The sequence below is a fragment of the Lycorma delicatula genome, chromosome 1 (assembly GCF_047948215.1).
Source record: "Lycorma delicatula isolate Av1 chromosome 1, ASM4794821v1, whole genome shotgun sequence".
In the NCBI taxonomy this organism is placed as follows: domain Eukaryota; kingdom Metazoa; phylum Arthropoda; class Insecta; order Hemiptera; family Fulgoridae; genus Lycorma; species Lycorma delicatula.
The window spans coordinates 206,994,616-207,015,203 of record NC_134455.1 but is presented as its reverse complement, the minus strand read 5'-3'; the positions used below and the strand labels follow the sequence as shown (position 1 = coordinate 207,015,203).

General features: G+C 29.2%; 2 protein-coding genes across 6 annotated transcripts in view; one reads left to right on the top strand and one right to left on the bottom strand.

Annotated features, from left to right (window-relative positions):
* The window catches only part of Rbcn-3A (rabconnectin-3 alpha), a 518,724-nt gene that overhangs the window by 160,718 nt on the left and 337,418 nt on the right, over positions 1-20,588 (bottom strand). The window lies entirely within an intron of this gene.
* LOC142327819 (alpha-tocopherol transfer protein-like) lies at positions 230-19,251 on the top strand. The gene is made up of 6 exons (XM_075371161.1): positions 230-497; positions 8,551-8,707; positions 11,654-11,906; positions 13,811-13,921; positions 15,071-15,173; positions 16,506-19,251. Exons 1-6 carry the CDS (start codon positions 359-361, stop codon positions 16,643-16,645), a joined length of 903 nt encoding a protein of 300 aa, XP_075227276.1. The 5' UTR covers positions 230-358; the 3' UTR covers positions 16,646-19,251.

Genomic DNA, 20,588 nt, shown 5'->3' with positions numbered 1-20,588 from the left:
CATCAATAGCAATACAATGCAAATAATATTGTGTGTACTAGAAATACAATGACTATTTTATAAAGAAAGAAATACACAATGATATAAAAGAAAAAACAAGTGGTGTGAAATAGGAGAAATGTATAAAAATTCTCTGAAACCACTAACAGCAAACTGGTTCTTAGAAGATTGAATGAGATCAAATTAAACCACAAATAATGAAATTAATATAACAAAAATAAAAAAATTCTCTCAACCCAAGGCTGATTCTGTTACAAATTATCCTCATTAGTCAGTAAAAATATATCATTGAAGAAGGAACCATCAAAACTCACAAACAAGAAAAATACATTATCACAAGATTAAAGAATAATATATAATGAGTGACAATAAACTGTCTTCATTTTGGAAGGTATCCATAGAAGATGAGACGAAGAAAAACCCTAATTTAACAGTAGACAAGATCAAGGAAATAAGGGACTGGATTACTACACAAGAACATCTTCCAAATATTACAGGTCTATTTTAGGATTTACTATTATAATTATTAATAATATTATTTAACTAAAAAAAAACATATTAGCAATATCAACATATAGTTTGATTTAAGGTTAATTCCAACAATTTTTACAAGTATGAAAAATATTGTGCAGTGATATATATATATATATATATATATATATATATATATATAAATATATATATATAAATATATATATTTTTTTCACAGTTAATAAATAAACATATTAATAAATGAACTGTCAAATAAAAGTAAAAAGAGATCATTCTCTAATCAAGATTTTCTTTGTGCTTAGATCATCAGTCTTATTTTTTTAAAGTAAAAATTGTATTATATGAAAAAGAAGAAAGAAATAAAAGAATATAAACAGAATAACATTAAAAAAAAAATACGTATCATAAAATTTAAGATTAAAGATGATCTAAGGATCAAATAGTTACTCTCTCAATTATTTATTTTCTAATACTACTCCATTTAGCAGTTAACTTTTATATATATATATATATATATGTGTGTGTGTGTGTGTGTGAAAAACACAATGATCATTTAGTGCTGATGGAGGTTGAATGTAGATGCTAGCCTTTACTTTATCAGTGGATTTCTAAAGAATCTGGAAATTGTATTGTGCCCAGTCGTGTTTGCATACATAGGTATGCATGTATAAGATTTTTTCATCTCTTCAACTGGAAGCAAATCTTAATTGATTTTGACAAAACTTGTTGAGGTGAGGTAAATCTATTGGGAATACAGCAAAAACAAAAAAAAACAGAATTTTTAGATGCATTTTTAACTCTTTTTTTAATTCTACTGAGTGGAATTTTTTTTCTATTCCTTTTATTTTCTTGAGAATAAATTATTTTAAGAGAAAAGACTGGTTTGATGCTTATCAACTGTTTTATACAAAGACTATGTAAAACTGGTGTTTTATTTATACTGTCAAAGTAATATTTAAATTAATGATAATATATACAAAATTATATATTAATGATAATATATAATTAAATTTTTAATTATATGCCACTAAAAACATTTTTCTGATCAAGTTTTGATAACCTAACCGAGAAACTTAAATACTTAATAATAATACTCATAATAACATATTAAATGTTATTTTTTTGGCGGATTTTCCAAGAATATGTAGAAATTGCTACTGTGCCCGGTCAAAATTTCTAAGGCGGTGTCACTGGGAGGGAGACCAGGTTTTCTTTACATTCTAGAATCTTCCAAATATGATTCTGCAATGTTTATATACATATGTATGCATGTATAATGTGTGAATACATACTTGTATATGTATGTCTGCAATGTAAATATGTATAAAATATTTTCATCCGCTCTACTGAACATATATCTTAACAGATTTTGATAAAACTTGGTGGGATAATGTAAACCTATACAAAATAGAGCCCTATTGATTTTAAAAGGAATCGGTTCACAGAAATTGGAGTAGAACCAAAAAACAGGGTGTTTGGGTATATTTTTAGCTTTTTTCATTTGATTGGGTGCAATTTTTAACGGATTTTGAGGAAAAGCTGATAAGATGATGTAACCTAGTAGAAATAAAACCATACTGGTTTTCAAAGGAATTTTTTCACAGGAAGTGTAATTAGAGGCAAAATTCTGGGTTTTTCGGTATGTTTTCAAGGTTAGCCAAAACTGGAAATCTGCCCTTCTGATGCAATTACACTGTGATAGGGGTTTTTTATATATCTGTAATTCATGTTGATTTTTAACTAAACATATGCGTATTGTAAAAAAATTGTCAAGTTTTTATCCCTAGCTAGTCAAAGAGGGCTCTGAAAAGCGTTCAAAATTGTACACCTAGGTGCAAATTGCAGAAACCTGAATTTAAAATTTTTTAGAATTTTTTCTATTACTAATAGACTCAAAATATCAGAAAAATACCAATGGAACTATGAACAATTTCCTTTTTTATCTTAACAGGGACTAAGCTGCAAAACCTCTTTCTAGATAAAAATGGTTTTTGTTAATTTATCACTTGGATACAGTCCCAAAAAAAAAATCCAAAAGTTTTCCTTCAGAAGCCAATAACTAGAATACGTTTTCACAGAAGACAAAAATCTAAGCTCAAATGAATTATCAATACCTTTTTCCTTAAATATATCTGTTTTTAAAAATTATGATTCACTGCTATGCTCCTTTTTTGAATGTGGTTTTTCTACACCTACCTTTTGTAAAAATCCTTTTCTATAATTAAAGATATGTGTAATTTACAAATAAAAAGGACAAATGAGTAAATGTTGATCCATCACTTGATGAAAGCAATATTTAAATTTAAACTTTCTCACTTAGGTAGCAATTCAAATTAAACAATTTGTAAATACATACAGACTTTTTTCAATATAAAAAAAAAAAGATTAAAGTGAAATTCTGTCCCCTGTATTGGGTGAATTATTTTTATAACTTGTTACTTCATTTAGATATCAGTAGAAACATCAAGAACCTTTCTGAATTCAAGGGAGAATTTATAATATTTGCAAAAGTTGATTACAGCTCAGATTTAAAATTACTTTTGTTATGGGTGAACAATAAGAATGATTATTATTACTTTAAAACTATGAGAAAAAGGATACTGTACTGCAGGTTAACAATATTCATATCATTTTTTAGAGAAACAGAGAAAAATTGGCACACAAAACACAAATGAAATTTACAAGCATTGGCATATAAACAACAGGAAAATTATGACTAGGGGCTATTATCTGTTCTGTAAGAATTCTTTTTAAGTTTGTTTTTCTTTTAATTTAATAAGTTTGGAAATACATAACAAAACTGATTAAATTTTTTTATAATTTTAGTCAAAATGTTATTCTATTACTAAATGTTTATCATTTTATTTAAATGTTAATTTTATTAAATAAAAATTTTAAAATGTTTGGAAGCTTAATATAGATTAAGCACTAATTAGGTTTCAATAATAGTTAATTAATGCATTGAGAAAAAAAATTATATATATATATATATATATATATATATATATATATATATAAAAGTGACCTTCAAATGTAATTAAAAAATATATATGAATAGGTAATAAGAAATTGATGAAGAAAGAAGCATTTGTAAAAATATAGTTAAAAGAAGACAAACCTATAGGCCACATATTAAGGCAATCTGGAATAGTCGCTTTAATATTGGAGGGACAGGTAGAAGAAAAATTGTGGAGGCAGGCAATGTTTGGAATATGTAAAACAAATTGTTAGGGATGTAGGATGTAGGGGTATACCGAAATGAAACAGCTAGCATTAGATAGGGAATCTTGGAGAGCTGCATCAAACCAGTCAAATGACTGAAAACAAAAAAAATAAGAACCTTTTCAGAAGATGATAAATTTAATATTGAACTATTACGCGAACAAAACACTAAATAAAACTATTAGAACTCTTTTAATAGTTAACAATAACTGTTTCAAAGTTAAAACATAATTGTGAGCAATATATATCTATCTACTTCTCAATAAAGTAACTCTTTGAAACTATATAAGTGATTTAATTAAATTAGAGTGCACAGTAAATTAGGGTAAAATGATGTACTGATATATTGACAATGAAAATATTTGTATGTATATTTTTAATGAATTTCAGTGGTTACATTGTTGGTATAGGGTATGTATATTAGTGATTACATTGTTGGAAAATACAGTTTTACATTTTTGGTACACACACACACACACCATAATCTAAATAAACTGTTATCATCAATCTGGACAAATTCAGATAAATTTTATAAGTAGAAATCAAGTTGAATAACAATCCAAAAAAAGTTTGCAAAAAGATCCTTCTTAAACAATGATCATAAATAAATTTGTGAAAAAAAATTGTTCATAATCCATATTAAATTAAATACATATTAAATACATTTCCAAAACAATGACATATAAGATGTAAATCTAAAAATTGTTTGCTTACACCCTTTTTTTGTTGATTCATCTTACAGTTTCCCGTACATTAAGTAACAATATAGTGCAATTCATTTAAAAATATAACTTCATGCACTTTTTCTTTTTCTTAATGAATGCTATGATCATATAATTGAGATTATACAACAAAACAACCTCTAATTAAAAATACAAAAGATGTATAAATTTTATATTCAGTATTCATTAAAATATAATTAAAAACTATATCTTAGAAGAAAAATGACAACTGTATTTAAAAACACTTTACTGTAAGAATGTATCAAAATAAAATACTCACTTATAAATATATGAAAGCAATATGTACATAAAAAAAATCCCTTTTGGCACACTGGAAGGCAGAGCTATATTTTACTGGTGCTAAGTAGGGGATAAAAAAGACTTCCACCTTAAGAAAACTTCAAATTTACTTAATATAACAATGGTTGCATGTGAAAAAAAGTTTCACATGTTCAGCATACGACAAGCCTCCATCTTCTTACAATTCCAGCAATATTTTGGTCATCCCTTGCCGTAAAGGTTGGTCACATCAAAAATTGTTTCAGACAAAAGTTTTAGGTAATTTTTAGAAGACTAATGACCAATTTAAACTGATTCGATACTATGCCTATTCAGGGAAGTATGAATATTTATCTTCGAAACCACACTTTTTCCACCCCCTTGGCCAATGGTTGGTGATATAAAAAAACTTTCTTTACTTTGATAAGTTTTAGGCCCTTATCCAAAGAATAGTAGGAACTTTAAATGAATTAGATATTTTATTTAATAAGAATGTTATATTGATATTTTGTTTTTTCGAAAAAGCACCCCATTCCCATCCCCGTGGTTCGATTTTGCCCATTAACGAACTCGACTGAGATTTTGGGTCATTATATTTTATGCATCAATTTGAAAGTGACTGGTGCAAAATTACGGCAGTTATCGGGTCCACAAGAAAGTGATATATATATATATAAACGTTTGAGCTGACATAGTGGTTTTAGGGTCTGGGGGATGTGAAACATGAAGATATGTCAAAATTTTCCAGAAGTCGAATCATGGTACCCATTACAATAGGTAGCTTTCTTATGAAATCTACTAAAACAGTAAAGGTAGTAATCATATTGAAGAGAATATAGTTTAAAGTTATCTTAAACCAACAATAAAACAAGATACGAGGTGTGATCAAAAAATACGGTGAATAATTTTTTATTAAAAAAAGTAATAAGGTTACATAGAATTCGATTTAATCTCCTTCAAAGTACTATCCTTGGTTAGCAATGCACTTATCTCAACGTTGACTCCATGACTGGAGGCATTTCTGGAAGGGAGTCTTTCGGAAGGGCTTTCAGCTGCTCGGTCGTGGCCCTCTCAATGTCAGCAATGGTGTCAAAACGTTTTCCTTTAAGCACAGTTTTAATTTTTGGCAAGAGCCAAAAGTCGCAAGGGAAGTGCTAAATCTGGTGAGTATGGCGGATGTGGACAGACAGGAACACTTTTTTCGGCCAAAAACTCGCGAATGAGAAGCGAGGTGTGACACGCGCATTGTCGTGGTGAAGAAAGAAGTCATTGGTCCATTTTTCGGGTCGCTTTCTTCGTACGTCTTTTCGCAAACGTTGCAGTAAAGCCTTATAAAATTCAGAGTTTACAGTTGTTCCCCTTGGAACGAACTCTGATTGCACTATGCCCTCACTATAGAAAAAAACAACGAGCATGACCTTGATGTTGGATTTTGACTGACGTGCCTTTTTAGAGAGAGGAGATGAACTGGTTTTCCATTAGGAACTCTGCATTTTGGTCTCAGGGTCATAGCCATAGACCCAAATTTCATCTCCAGTTACAATTTTGGCCATGAAGTCCGGATCTGCATGAAGACGACCCTTCAACTACGTGCAAATTGACACACGATTTTCCTTCTGTTCATCACTCAAAAGTCTGGGGACAAATTTTGCACTCACTCGTCTCATTTGCAATTCATTAGTTAAAATGCTTTGAACGGATCCATACGAGATGTTAAGGTCTTCCGATAGCTCTCGAATAGTCATTCGCCTGTTTGAACGAACCATTGATTCCACTTTTTGCACATTTTCAACTGTTTTTGAGGTTACTGGACACCCCGCACGCTGCTCGTCTTCAACAGACTCATTTCCGTTTTTAAATCTGTCATACCACTTGTACACAGTCTTCAAAGTTACCACATTATCGCCGTACACCGATTCTAACGTGATTCTAGCATGATCAGTTGATCACGCCATTGGACAAATTACAGCACATGGATGTAGCGTCGGCAGTTGCCGCTATAAAAATTCATTCACCGTATTTTTTGATCACACCTCGTATATCTGTTTGTGACTCAATTCAGACTAAATCAAAACAAAAATTATGAAATGACAAGAAAGTTTATGAAACCAAATGAACAATCTATTTTAAAGATCACTGATACATTGCCGCTGAATAATACTGCAGCCAAAATAAACATGACCAAGATGAAGAAATAACTAAGTAAATAGAACAAAAACAAAATTCTATAATTACTTAGATAAGCTTTTTAAAAAACAGAAGCTACTTTAAGAAGTAAATTAAAGGATAGAAGGAAAATGGAGTGAATGAAGATTAGTACAAATTTTTTCAAATTTAAATAATTTAGCTGCGTTAGTAGTTCTTTAAAAACTAGATATTGCATGTTTTATGGCAAAAATATATTTCTTAAGCATATAAGCTAGTTACTTTATCTCTGAATAGAACATTAGCATAAAAATTAATATCTGGTACAGATAAATATAATAAACAAAATGTTTAGTACAAATAATGGTATATACACAGTTTAAAAAAATATTACAAATATTTTTCAAAATTTTTAAAAACTTGCTTTATACTTAAGTCATACTTTAATCAAATTATTATCATTCATTGCATAAGTTTAGTTAGCAGGTTAATTTGGATGTCAAAAGATAACATCATATTTTGACATTTACTATATAAAGTAACAAAATAGTCAAGTTTTTATTTCATTTACTTAATTAACTATCATAATTTTTGACAAACGTTTTAATAAAATATTTTCCATTTGATCTATCTTTGATAATGCATCATTATTGCAAGGTTTTCTTCCTGTTAATTTGGAGTTGTCCAATTCTTCAATCCTAAGTCCATCAAGTAACCTAACTCGGCTAAGGCTGACATATGCTTGACCTTTGGCAAAGAGCTTTGGATCCTGACAAATAACTGTGTAATCTACAGTGTTGCCTTGAATTTTATGGGCGGTTGATGCCCATGATAAAATTAACGGCAGCATTTGGTGTTCAGCAGTTCATCTGCGAACCCAAAAACCCCACATAGCTGTTTTGTAGATTCTGCAGTTTTTTACACCTGACCCTTAATTTAAAAAAGTAATGGTGGAATATTGTATTGTCACCCGACCTTAGTAACTGTGCAATATTTCATCAATTGGCAATGCCAGGAAGTATGTTAAATTAAGGATGGAAGATTTGAGGACAAACATGAAAAAAAAAACATTGTGATTTAAAGAAAAGCAAGTAATAAATACAAACTGTTATCACCAACGTAAAAAGGGCGGTTACAAGCTCCAAAGGAAAAAAACTGCAATGAATCTAATAGTCACAATGGATAGTAGCTAACAAATAAAAAACAATTCAATAACCAATATATATTTGTACATAATATGTACAGATTATTATTGTTTTTAAAAATTACAAGAGTATAAATACAACTGAAATACATATAATACTGTAAATAATACTAATGCATGTGACTTAGTATGGAAATAAGTTTTAAAACTTTAAGGATGATCCATTTAATTACAATGCAATTAAAGTATGAAATTGAAGATTATTTTTTACTCAATGCATTTTTAATAAAACAGAATCAAAATTAAAAAAACAGTCTTAAAACACAATTCATACAAACTATCAAGCAGCTTTACTATACATCTTATTAAAATAATCTCTTACTTTAATGTATTACAAATAAATTACAGTTCTTTACTTCTTATTTCAGTGTTATTGGAATAGCTGATATTAGTTTTAGCTACATTAAAAATTAGGTAAAAAATATATTTACAAGTCAAAATATTATAAATTCTTAAAATATTTTATTTTGTACATGCATATTTTAGATCACAACATTGTAATGTTTATACATTCATGCAAGTATGACTTAGAGCGAGCAAAATTAACAATTGATCTGCACTTTACATATCGCACCTTAATGAAGGATATATTCACAAAACGTGATCCTGAAGGAGATGATGTAAATCTTATTAGACAATGCTGGTAAGTATTATACCTAAATGATACAAAATATAAAAATAATGACTAACTTTTGATATAGTTCATAGACACTTAATCTCATGAAAAAATGGCCGATGAAAACTGCACTGTATAACTTTGATATCAGTCTTAATTAAGAAAACATAGAGATTGATTGATTCATAAACATGTCAAATAAATAAATGTTATGAAATAAGCTGCCACATCCCAATGGGCTTTGTAATAATTTCTTCTAGTAATGGATGTAGTTACGAATTTTAAGAAAGTGAATCAATAATAACAACTACATAGACACATTGGAACAATTACTACAAACTCATTGGTTTTTTCCTCATAGGTGTACAATGAAATGTCATTATCAGCGCCTGGATACAATATTTATATAGCAAACATACAAATATTAAAAATACATAAAATCAAACCTCTTCTCGACAATTATACCTGCATGAGGAGGTCCATGGTAATGCAAGTCTTCTTAACTGGACAAAATTACGATGGTAGCATTCCATTCACTTTGCCACTCACCATGAACCACCCCCTCTTCAGAAAACAGACAAGATTGTTCAAAACATCGCAACTAGTGAGAGGAGGCTGCAAATTGGCCTCTTTTGCCGCAAGATCAGTGCGCTCATTGCCTGAAATTCCAGTATGACTAGGAATCCAGCAGAAGCTCACAGCTGTGTTACGTTTAGTTACTTCAGAGATAAGAGTGTATATTACATAAAACAGGATATCTGGAGTACATGTCACTAATAGCCTGCATGGCACTCATGGAATCTGAACAGACAAGTGTGTGTCAGAATGTTGGGCTAAGTATATTTAAGGCCTTGTTAATAGCATATAGCTCTGCAACGAAAACACTGGCAATTCTCTAAACATATATGTTCTGATGGTCTCCAAAAAAGCACAATAAACAGAATTATTTTTTCTAGAGCCATCTGTTTAAAACTAGAGCATCAGGATTCAAGCTATTTATAATATTACAAAATTTTCTTGTAAAATAACCAGATTCGGATACTTTTTTTATATTGACCAAGATTAAAGCAATAATTCACAAGGAAAGGCCACCAAGGGGATTATTAACATTGAGTAACAGGAGGTAATAGTACTTTTAGAGATAAGAAAAGGCGATGAACTCTGATGGCTAGCAGAACAATAGATCTTGGACGTTCCTCATATTGATTAACATGCTAGTTAGAAAATACTGGATCAAAGGTAAGATGATTTTGTTGTGCTTTAATGTGAACTACATAGGAGCATATCATTTGGTTTTGTCTATTACAAAGAGATGGCTCACCACTGTCCATTAGAAGACTTACCACAGGGCCTGAGCAAAAGCACATGCCCAAGATGGATAAATCAATGATGGACTACAACCAGTATTTTTGGAGCATAGTCTGTGTGGATGAATAAGCCACACATCCATAGTCTAAGTGGGAATGGACCAGAGCTTGGTAGAAGCTCAACATGTATATCCAATCAGTTCCCCAAGGAGTATTAGGTTCTTGTATATAATTCTTATGTATCTAGCATTTTTAAACATTTTACCTTCAGTTCCTTTAAATGTGTTGCCCATATTGGTCAAACCACAATCCCAAAAATTTAACCCGCTTGCATGCTTCAAGTGATTCACTGTGTAGAAACACTTGCGGGTCAACGGTTCTTGAGCGTGAACATCCCAACCCCTTAAGGGAAGACACCCACCTAGTAATGTTCTGTGGTCACTACACCAACCCCGTTCCTAGCCCTGTTGGGCTTTAACGGGAGCCTCAAGCGTGAACAGCAAACGCAATTTGTTTTCTCTGGAGAAAACGTGAATCCAGTTGTTTTACACCTTGATTCTAAACGGTTATTATGTTTTAGAGCAGCCTCTTGCCAATAAACTCATTGGGATCTGGTAGCTTATTTCAAGAGAATGTTCAGTTATCTGACAGGCTTATAAATAAAACAATCTCTTCTTTTGTCTTCTTACATCAAATCTGTTAATAATAGTGTATTAATATTTTTGTACTGTGATGTGACTGAAGTCAGTTAATGCTTGAAAGCTGTAGAAATCTGAAAGGGATATGAAAGAATGGACAAATAATAAAATAAATTACATTATCGAATATAAAAAAGTGACAACTTTAACAGCTTAATAAAAAAAATTCTTTTCTTCTACGAACATCACACACAGGTTGATATAAAAGGGACCACAATGAAAACAATAACTATAAGTCATGTCAATTTACATAGATGATAAATAAAAATGAACACAACTATTACAAATAAGAATAAATATAAGTGATGGTGAAATAATAAATTATACAATAAAATAAGGAAAAATCATTAAAAAATATTATTATAATGTATTGAAAAATTCTGTTTAAAATAGTGTAATGTGCTAACAGTTACTTTCTAGATATGAAAATAATATTCTTTTGAAAAAGAATCTAATCTATTTAATGAATTAAATATGTAAAATACTGTTAATAAGTAGAAAATGAATCTGAATACAGATACATATTCTAAGTAGAAGTATTAGCTAGTTTTGTACGGATACGGTACTGTAAGTTCATGATACAGTAAGATATGAGTTCATTACAGATCTGAAAAGGAGCACACACCATGGTTGATGGGCTGAACCCCTCACAATAGCAGCAAGTTCAATAATTAGCTGCAGACAAACTTTTTACTCTTTCAGTCCCTCCACATTCGTGCATGCATGTGCATACACACACACACACACACACACACACACACACACACACACACACACACACACACACACACACACACACACACACACACACACACACACACACACACACACACACACACACACACACACACACACACACACACACACACAAATGCAAAAGAGATTTAAAAAATAATCAACTGACTGATAACAAACATTTAATAAAAAATATGACCACAAATCTGATTTTATGAATTTGTATTCCACAGCAAAACTACCGTTTTACCAGGAAAGGACAGTGAAGGAAACTTTGTTCTATGGGGGCATATGTACAATTCAGATTTGAAGAAATTTAAATTTGCTTCAGCTGGTAAACTTTACATTATGACAGCAGATGTATTACAACTAGAGCAGGGAACTGTTCCTGGTGTCGTAACAGTATATGATGTAAAAAATATGAGCTTATCACATCTACTAAGTACTCCTGTGTCAATAATACGACATTATGTCATATATTGCCAGGTAAGTTAGGTTGTATTTTAATTTTAAAATTGTCTCTGGTAATTTTAAAACATAGATTGAAGTTTTTAAGGTAATTACCTTTAGAACTTGAAAAACTGCTTAAGGGCATACACATTAAATTTTTATTTTATTTTAGAATAATTTTATTAATATCAGTAATAAGAATTATAAAAAAGGCAAGTTGTAATAAATCACCTAAAATACACAGTGCTCTTTAAACATTATATGAAGTCATATTTTGTTACTTTACAAGCAAGGAGTCTTCTCTAATCTGAGCAAATTAAAAGGTAGTATTTGGCTACATAACTTAAAACTGAAATAACAGACAATTCTTTAAATTATTAGAGTGTACCCATAAGGCTGAAAATACTCAACATAAATAAAAATAATATAAAGACAAAAAAAATGTTGAATATCTTTTATGTAATAATAATAATAGTGATAAAATGATGTATTAACTACAATACAATTTTAAAATAAATATACAGTATATTTATTTATAAAGTGCTCAACAATATAATGTATAAACATTTTATATGCAATGAAAATATAGTAAATGTAAAATAATAATAATAATACCTCTAATCTATAATAGTATTTTGTTTATTTTTTGAAGTTTTTCAAGCCAACATTATGATGATCATATCAGTTGCTTTTTATTCCTGAGTAAGAAGGAAGATAATGACTTTATAATAAGTAAACCAGTGCTTTCATAAGTTTTACTTCCCATCTTAATAACCAGAAAAAATATCATCAATGATATCAATAAGCACATGTAGGCAAAATATGTGTAAGAAATGATCAAAAACTGCAAGTTAGATTAAAGAGTTATAACTACCATTACCATTACTTAATAGAGATTGAAATAAAATGATAATTTATACATTTACTTACAAAATTCTACTTTAACTACAAAATAATTTACATCAATGATATATTAGTGAACACTTTGTAGACGAACTCAGGTGGAACAGATCTAGAATTACAATACTGGGTTCTATTAAAAATTCTAGTATATTGTGATAGGTGCCATAACCATAATGGTTGTAGATGATCTGAGTTGAAACACAGTTACTCCCTATAGATTAGACCATTATGACAATTAGACCGAATGGTTAGACCATTAACAATTTCAAAGAGTAGCAATATCCTTACTCTCCTTAGTATGCTATGCCTACTAAGGAGAGTAAGGAATGTAATAGTTTCTATATTGCCCTCTTCACCAAGCCGAGTATACTGTTATATATTAGCAGCATGCCAAACCCATTTCAATATAGATAATATTCAATCCCATAGTAACAACTTAACCTCTTCTCATCATAGTGATAAACTATAATATGTATTACTTAATCTTAGAGAAAGCGACTCTGACTAGTGACACTTATACCTTCAGATGCTTAGACATAATACAATTAGATGCATAGTCTCAGAGTGATTTGACAGAACTTAGTTTTATATACAGAGTCATAAGAAAGTCTAAACGATGATGTAAAGTAACCCTTTCTTTGGGATACAATGGGTTAACACAGTGGGATAATCAGAATGTTTATTAATTTGACATTGTAGAGATGTGTACACTGTGTACATATTTTTGTTACATATTTCTTTATATTTTTCCTAAGATAATGAATTTCATTTCATAACCCCACAGCTCAACATAATGATAATGGCTTTGTGTATGGTGTGCTTCAGTATGGCTTATTATTTGTAAAACACAGTTAAGAAGTACGAAATGAGATCCTGCAATAGATAAATTAAACTTTACTTTTTCTTACAATGTTTATAAGTTATTGATTCTTTGAAAACCAATCGCTAAAAATAACAGAAACAAATTACTTTAAAACTGGCTGATTAACAAAAATAAATATTGGAAAAAAATAATTATTTATTTTCTGTGTTTAAAGGATGCATCTCCATTTCCTGTTAAAGCAATACATTTTGTAAATACACACCCAGTCATGGATAAACTGATGACTCTTGTCAAACCGTTTATAAAATCCAGCGTATGGAAAATAGTAAGTAGAAACATTACTGTTAAATGATTTTTAATTACTTTTAAATTGTTCACTCAATATAATAAAAATATTATTCTTTTGATTTATTATTGAATAAAGATGGTTAAAAAATTAATTTCTTTTAAATTTTGAGTTGAATGGTAAACTATATCTCCGAAAACGTGATTGTTCCAGTATACATGAATAACATATCAGAGTAATATCTTTTAAAAAAAAAAGTGAAATAACGATATATCTACTATGATCAGTAGAAAACCTGTTTAATAAACCTGTTTGCATCTCTGTATGACTGTTTAAAGGCCCTCTGTTGACAATTTTCATCTGATCTTGGTAATTGGTGTATTAAGAAAGAACAACTAGATTTTGATAACCTAAATTATCATTATCTTATTGTAAAACCTGTTGCAGCAAGAAACTACAGCTTACGTAGTTAGATTATTTTCATAGAAAATGGAAAGTATAGTTATAAATTTATATGGTTTATAACAAATGAGGAGAATGATTCTTCTGAATTACTCGTACTACAGAACAATATAATATTATTCTCTACTATTATAATAATATAATAGTTATTTTAAATGGTTACGTTGAAATCCTATGATGCATTAACTATATATTGGGTAAAATAATAAAATAAAGTGTTTAATAATCTTTTAATAAAGAACAGATTTAAAAAAAAAATTACATGCTTGAAAGCAATTGAAGGAAGAAAAATAAAATCAAATGCGTTTACAACACTTCATTTCACTTCTTTGGCCTAACATTCTACACCATATTACTAGTTAAATGTTGCCAAAATACCATGTAATGGATGAAAACTGTATTTATAGATAAGCAATGTTTAGAAAAGCTGGTAGGAGCTAACTCAAAACATATGCAAGGAGAAGAATCCGTATGCTTATATTGTGATTTACATTAATGATATCTGTACATTCATGACATATATTAAATAATTATTTACGTAATACTTTTTTTATAACTTTATTGTTTTAGACTAATAAAAAATTTTTTTTTAACTAACTTTACTGTACGTGACATATATAACATTAATACCCAACGTTATTCGATCGCGCGTTTATTTTTAAATTCCATTTATATTTCATTAAAAATGATTTTAAGGAATTAAAAAAAAATAATTGATTGTTTCAGCAATACTTTCACTCTAATATGGATTCTTTATACAAACATATACCTAAAGACATTATTCCTCAAGAATATGGAGGAAATGGTGGATCATTAGAAGAAATCTGTGGTAAGCAAAACATTGTTTTTGTAGTTTATTACATTTTTGTAAAAGTTTATAAAATATTATTTGAACACTGGGTAATAAGGTAGTACTAAAAAATTATTCATCAAGTGTGATAGTTTCCTGAGTGGAAACTTGACTTCAGAGAACAGCCAGAAGTTGCAAGAGGATAAATCTGGTCTGTACGGTGGGTGGGGTGCAGTTGCGATGTCACGAGCATTCAAGAAATCAACTACAGTGTGAGGATGTAGCCGTGCATTGTCATGATGGAGTAAAATTTTGTTAATGATCTTGTGTGGCCATTTCTTCTTAAAATGACCACATCATGATCAAAACCGATTTGTAATAATCTACTGTGACCATCTGGTCTTGAGGGACATCATGTTGGCACAAAAACTATGATAGATGAATCCAAGATTCATCTACGGTAATGATTCAATTCATTTCTTCATTTGCTTCCCCTCCAAACGCAATAACAGGTCTTGACACACGGAGACACGGTGTTGCATTTGCTCCGGTGTGAGCAGGTGCGTCATCCATCTGCAAGACCCTTGCATGGCCAAACCATCGTGCAAAATTGAAAATGCGCTGCCAACTCATATGTCTAAATAGGTGGCAATCTCCCTAACGGCAATTTGTTGTTCTTCACGAACGATAGCGGCAACTGTACTCCTTAAAACCTAGGTGCGAGATGTTGAATGGCCCTCGCGTGGCTCATCAGGATGGTCTCTCTAGCCTCCTCGAACACTTTATACCACTTGTTGAAGGTCACCTGGTTCATAATGTCTTCATCATACACCGTAGTTAATTATTCAGACGCGTCTTTTCGGTTCTTCCTGAGTTTCACTAAAAATTTCACGTTACAACATTGCTCTAACTTTTTATCTATGCTGTACATGGTAGATGAATATCTAATACACGTTAAGCGAATCGTCACTTACATCCACTCACTGCACCGATCGACTTGAAACTGATAGTTATAGAAGGCTAAAAGAAAAAAGGGCTACATGATGGTACGCAGTATTACCACCTTTTGCAACACATTTTCCTCAGGTCAATATATCATTAATTTTTGAACAACCCTTATTTCAAAACTGCTACATACACTGGATTTTAGATAAATTTATTCACTACTTTTATTTCTAAAACAGAAAAAACTATTATCAACTTACTTAACCATTGAAATAGGTGTTTTTTTTGTTTTTTTTTGGGCAATACTATAATATTCAAATAACTTGTTCTCTGTTAAATATTTCTGATTTCAACCAATTTTAAAATGAAATAGAGCACACATATTTTGTATAAAATAAAACTGAAAATATTTTTCTTTCTTTACAGAAAATAATTTTGAGAAATTAAGAAAATATCGTGAATTTTTTCTTGAAGAGGAAAAGATGAGAGTTGATGAATCAAAAAGAGCTGATAAAACTCGAGCAACAGCATTAGCTGACATATTCAAGAAACTGAATGTTGATTAAATTATTTTTTAAGCTTTTACAGATTTAATATAATACCACTAAAGCTTTTAGAGAAGAATTAAGGAAATGGGAAATTTTTTTCATTAGGGTGTGGGAGACTAAAGATTTTTCTACTAATTTAAACTGCAGATTGACAATAAATATGGATAAAATTAATAATTTTAATAAATATTTTCATGTATAAAAACTAAATGAGAATATAAACAGAAATAAAGAATGTAACCATAAATAGAAACTAATCTGCTTGCTTATATCAATGAACCAATAATCTCTTTGAGACTTATGTTGAGGGACCAGTTGTCTTAATAATACATTTTTGATTCAGAACCAATTTCTAAAAAGTTACATATCTTTAACCTTCTATTTAACAGAAGCCTCTTTTTTGGCCAAAAAACCCTTTGGAATCACCAACCTACTGGTGCAATAACTTTAAAATGATAAAGACACTAGTGAAATCCACCACAGCACAACCTATGATTTACAGTAAAATGACAATGTTTTGAACTCATTTTTTAATTAATAGATTAATGCGTAACAGAAACTGCCAAGAAACTTTAATGTTATTTTATAAAATAAGAATATGCTGAAATTTTTTTAAAATTTATATTACTATCAAAACATCTTTTTTTTAATACAGCAACATAATACTGATTTTTTTGTTTTTAGTGGAAAACCAACTTTACATAAATAATAAAGAAAAGACTTACAATAGAAACAGAACAACTCATAAAATCTTTAAATAACAAATTTAAATAAACAACTAATCAGATTTAAAAATATACCCTGAGCTGTAACAAAAGATTAATTTTAGCAGGTATCTATAAATGTATTGATAAAAGAAAAAGGATAATGTAAGTAAAGTATCAGCCAAAACAGATGTAAATAAACACACTCACAAAGAATCATAATGATCTTTTATCAAATACAGAACCCCTCTAAGATGGCACACCTGTACAGTCACAACCTTCTAAACATTTGAACAACTTTATACTTTAAAAATTTGAATACTTTAAATAATTTTTGTAGTTTTAACGCATACATTTTTTCACATTTACTGAAAATAAAAATTTCTGTTTAATAATAACTTTTTAGGTTGCTTGCATAAAAATTTATTATTAGCGCAAATGAAATTCTCTGATGGGAAACTTAAACATACAAATGTTAACAGAACATTTTCTAATGTATTGTATATAAGTGATCATAAATTAATCGACTTACAACCTATCAATAAGTAACCATCACATTATGGGTATTGGTTATGTTGTATACTTGCTGATAGTTTAAAGTTTAATAATTTGTTTTATAATACTGTAATAATATAAAAATTATGAACTTTATTTTAAAGATGGTTTTTTGTTGACCCTCAGACGTCATTTCATTACTAAAATTCATTTGAGTAAAAAAAAAGAAACATTAGGTGCTAGGGCAATGTTTCCTAATTTACATTTGAATATTTAAGATGATTAATAAGAATAAAGGAATTATTCTAATTTGTAAAAACGTACCACTGATTTACAATAGGATTTGAATATAAACAAACTATTTTTAAAGCTAACTATAATAAATCTTTCTTAAAAATATTTGTCTAAAGAGAATAAATAGACCAAAGGGTGTTGTACTAAAAATAGTAATTACATTATTTAAGGAGTTTACAATTTTTAGAGGATGAAGGTAGATGTCTACTGCATATCAGTAAGTAAATATGAGTAATACATTGTACATTAAGTAAATTGTACCTTTATAAAATCCATTTACTGCTAGTATAATAGTGAAATACATTTAAAATCAGTATATACCTAGAATAATTTTAAGTATGGTTTCAAGTATGTCTACAACATTACTGTTTAAAAATAAATTCACATAACAAATAAATAAAATAAACAGGCTGGATTATTGTGTTTTGATAAAGTCTGTATTATATATGAAGATGGGAAAGATATGAGAGAAGTTAGTAAGAAATAAAGTCTCCATGATCAGTGACATTCAATAATTGTCCTTATGTGTGTAGTTTAAAATGCAGTCCATAAGGTGAAGTACAGATTTGAAAATTAGATCGTGGGATACCGGAGTTCTTTGGTGGTTGGGTTTCAATTTACTATGAATCTCTGGAACAGTTGAACTGAGACTCCACAAGACTACATTTACATTCACACACATCATCCTGATTCATCCTCTGAAGTAATAACTTATGGTGGTTCTGGAGGTTAAACAGAAAAAGAGAGAGAGGTGATGGCACCTACAGGTTAGGTGCAAGTGAATTGAAGTAATATTATTACATTATTGTGGGATAATTTTGGGGGAATATGAAGTGAATTAATATAAAATATAAATTCTTTAAACACGGTGTTAATATTACTTATTATATAAAGAATTACTAAAATGTGAATTTAGTAGCTGCATCACCTTAATTTTAATTGTAAACTTGCAACTACAGTAAGTCATCCCCCCTCAGTTTCACACACAGCACAATTTATATATTGATGTTGTCAAGTAATTGCCACCACTAAATAGAAGTATTTCATAGTGGAAAAGACATTATAAATACAACTTTATTGAGCCCTGCTTTCATTCTGGAAAGGACAATATGTATTATTATAATGATTCTATTTTAGTATTAAGGAATTGTAGTGATTAATTTGAAAAATCTTAAATCTATTATCATTTACAAATTTTTTGTTTTTCATCATAGTTATCACAAACCCTTTGAGAAACAAATGGCTTATGAATATGTTGAACTCAACATATTAATTAAATATTTAATAAATATTAACAAAATTTAGAAACACAATTATATCAAATTAAGAGGTTTTTACTAATAAATAATTATTAATAAAGCCTTAAACGTTGTGGCATTTTAAATTGAACTTGAATTTACATCAATATGAAATTTGAATAAAAAAAATCAAGAAATCTTTCCTATTACTTGCCTAATAAGTAATTTTTTCTTAATATTTTAGTTTGATTTGGGCACTTTTAGAAATGATTTTCCAATTCTTAGATTTTCCAAATTACAGCTATTTAAATCAGGTACAGAATTCTTGTAAAAATGATAAAAAACAACAACAGCCTTTTGTTATCATGAATTAATCAGGAAAATAGTTTAAGCAAAAAAAAAAACCATCAGCTATAAGCAGTTGTATCTTGTTTTTAAGTAGGTCTGTTGGAAAGGATTTTCAAATAGTTTAGTTTGAATTCAGTCATTCAAGGAAACAAATAGTAACAGCTGATTTGGTACTTACATTTTTGTCTATTAATGTTCAGACTCATTTGATTGTGTCACAAAATATTTACCATTATATACCAGCTAAAGTTAAAGACAGTTTTACATTTACTATTTATCTTAACTTATTTATCGACCATCTTAACTATGTGCACATGTATTTAATGTAGAATATTAATAATTAGCTACAATCATAATGAGTAACGGAAATATATTTTTGTAATTAATTAAAATAACAAAATGTATATGTTAATGTTTGAATGATGGGATTTATCTACTGTTTTTTTTTTTTTTACTTAGTATATTTTAATGTTTTTGCAGGCATTTTGTTCAGTAAGCAAGGTGCTGTCAATTCACGTACATGCAAAAGTGACTTATATACTGATGGTACTGACAATAAAAATTTGTTATTCTTATTTTCATGTATCCCATTTATTAACATTACCAAAACAAACACACTTTTGCTTAAAAAAACCGATTACTGACCGAAGTAACTTATTTAAAAAAATTCTCTTAATTGGAAAACTATTCATTCAAAAATCCTAAAAATTGGAAAAAACAATGAAAAAGATTAGCTGATACAGAGTTTGTAAAGTTAGGCTAGATTTAAAAATGAAGAAAAAAAAGACTTTCTGTGTTCTTGAAAACAGTTTTTGAAAACAAATTTTAGTAACGGAATGAAACTTCAAAGATTAAGAAAAGTGATTAAGAACAAAATAGTCA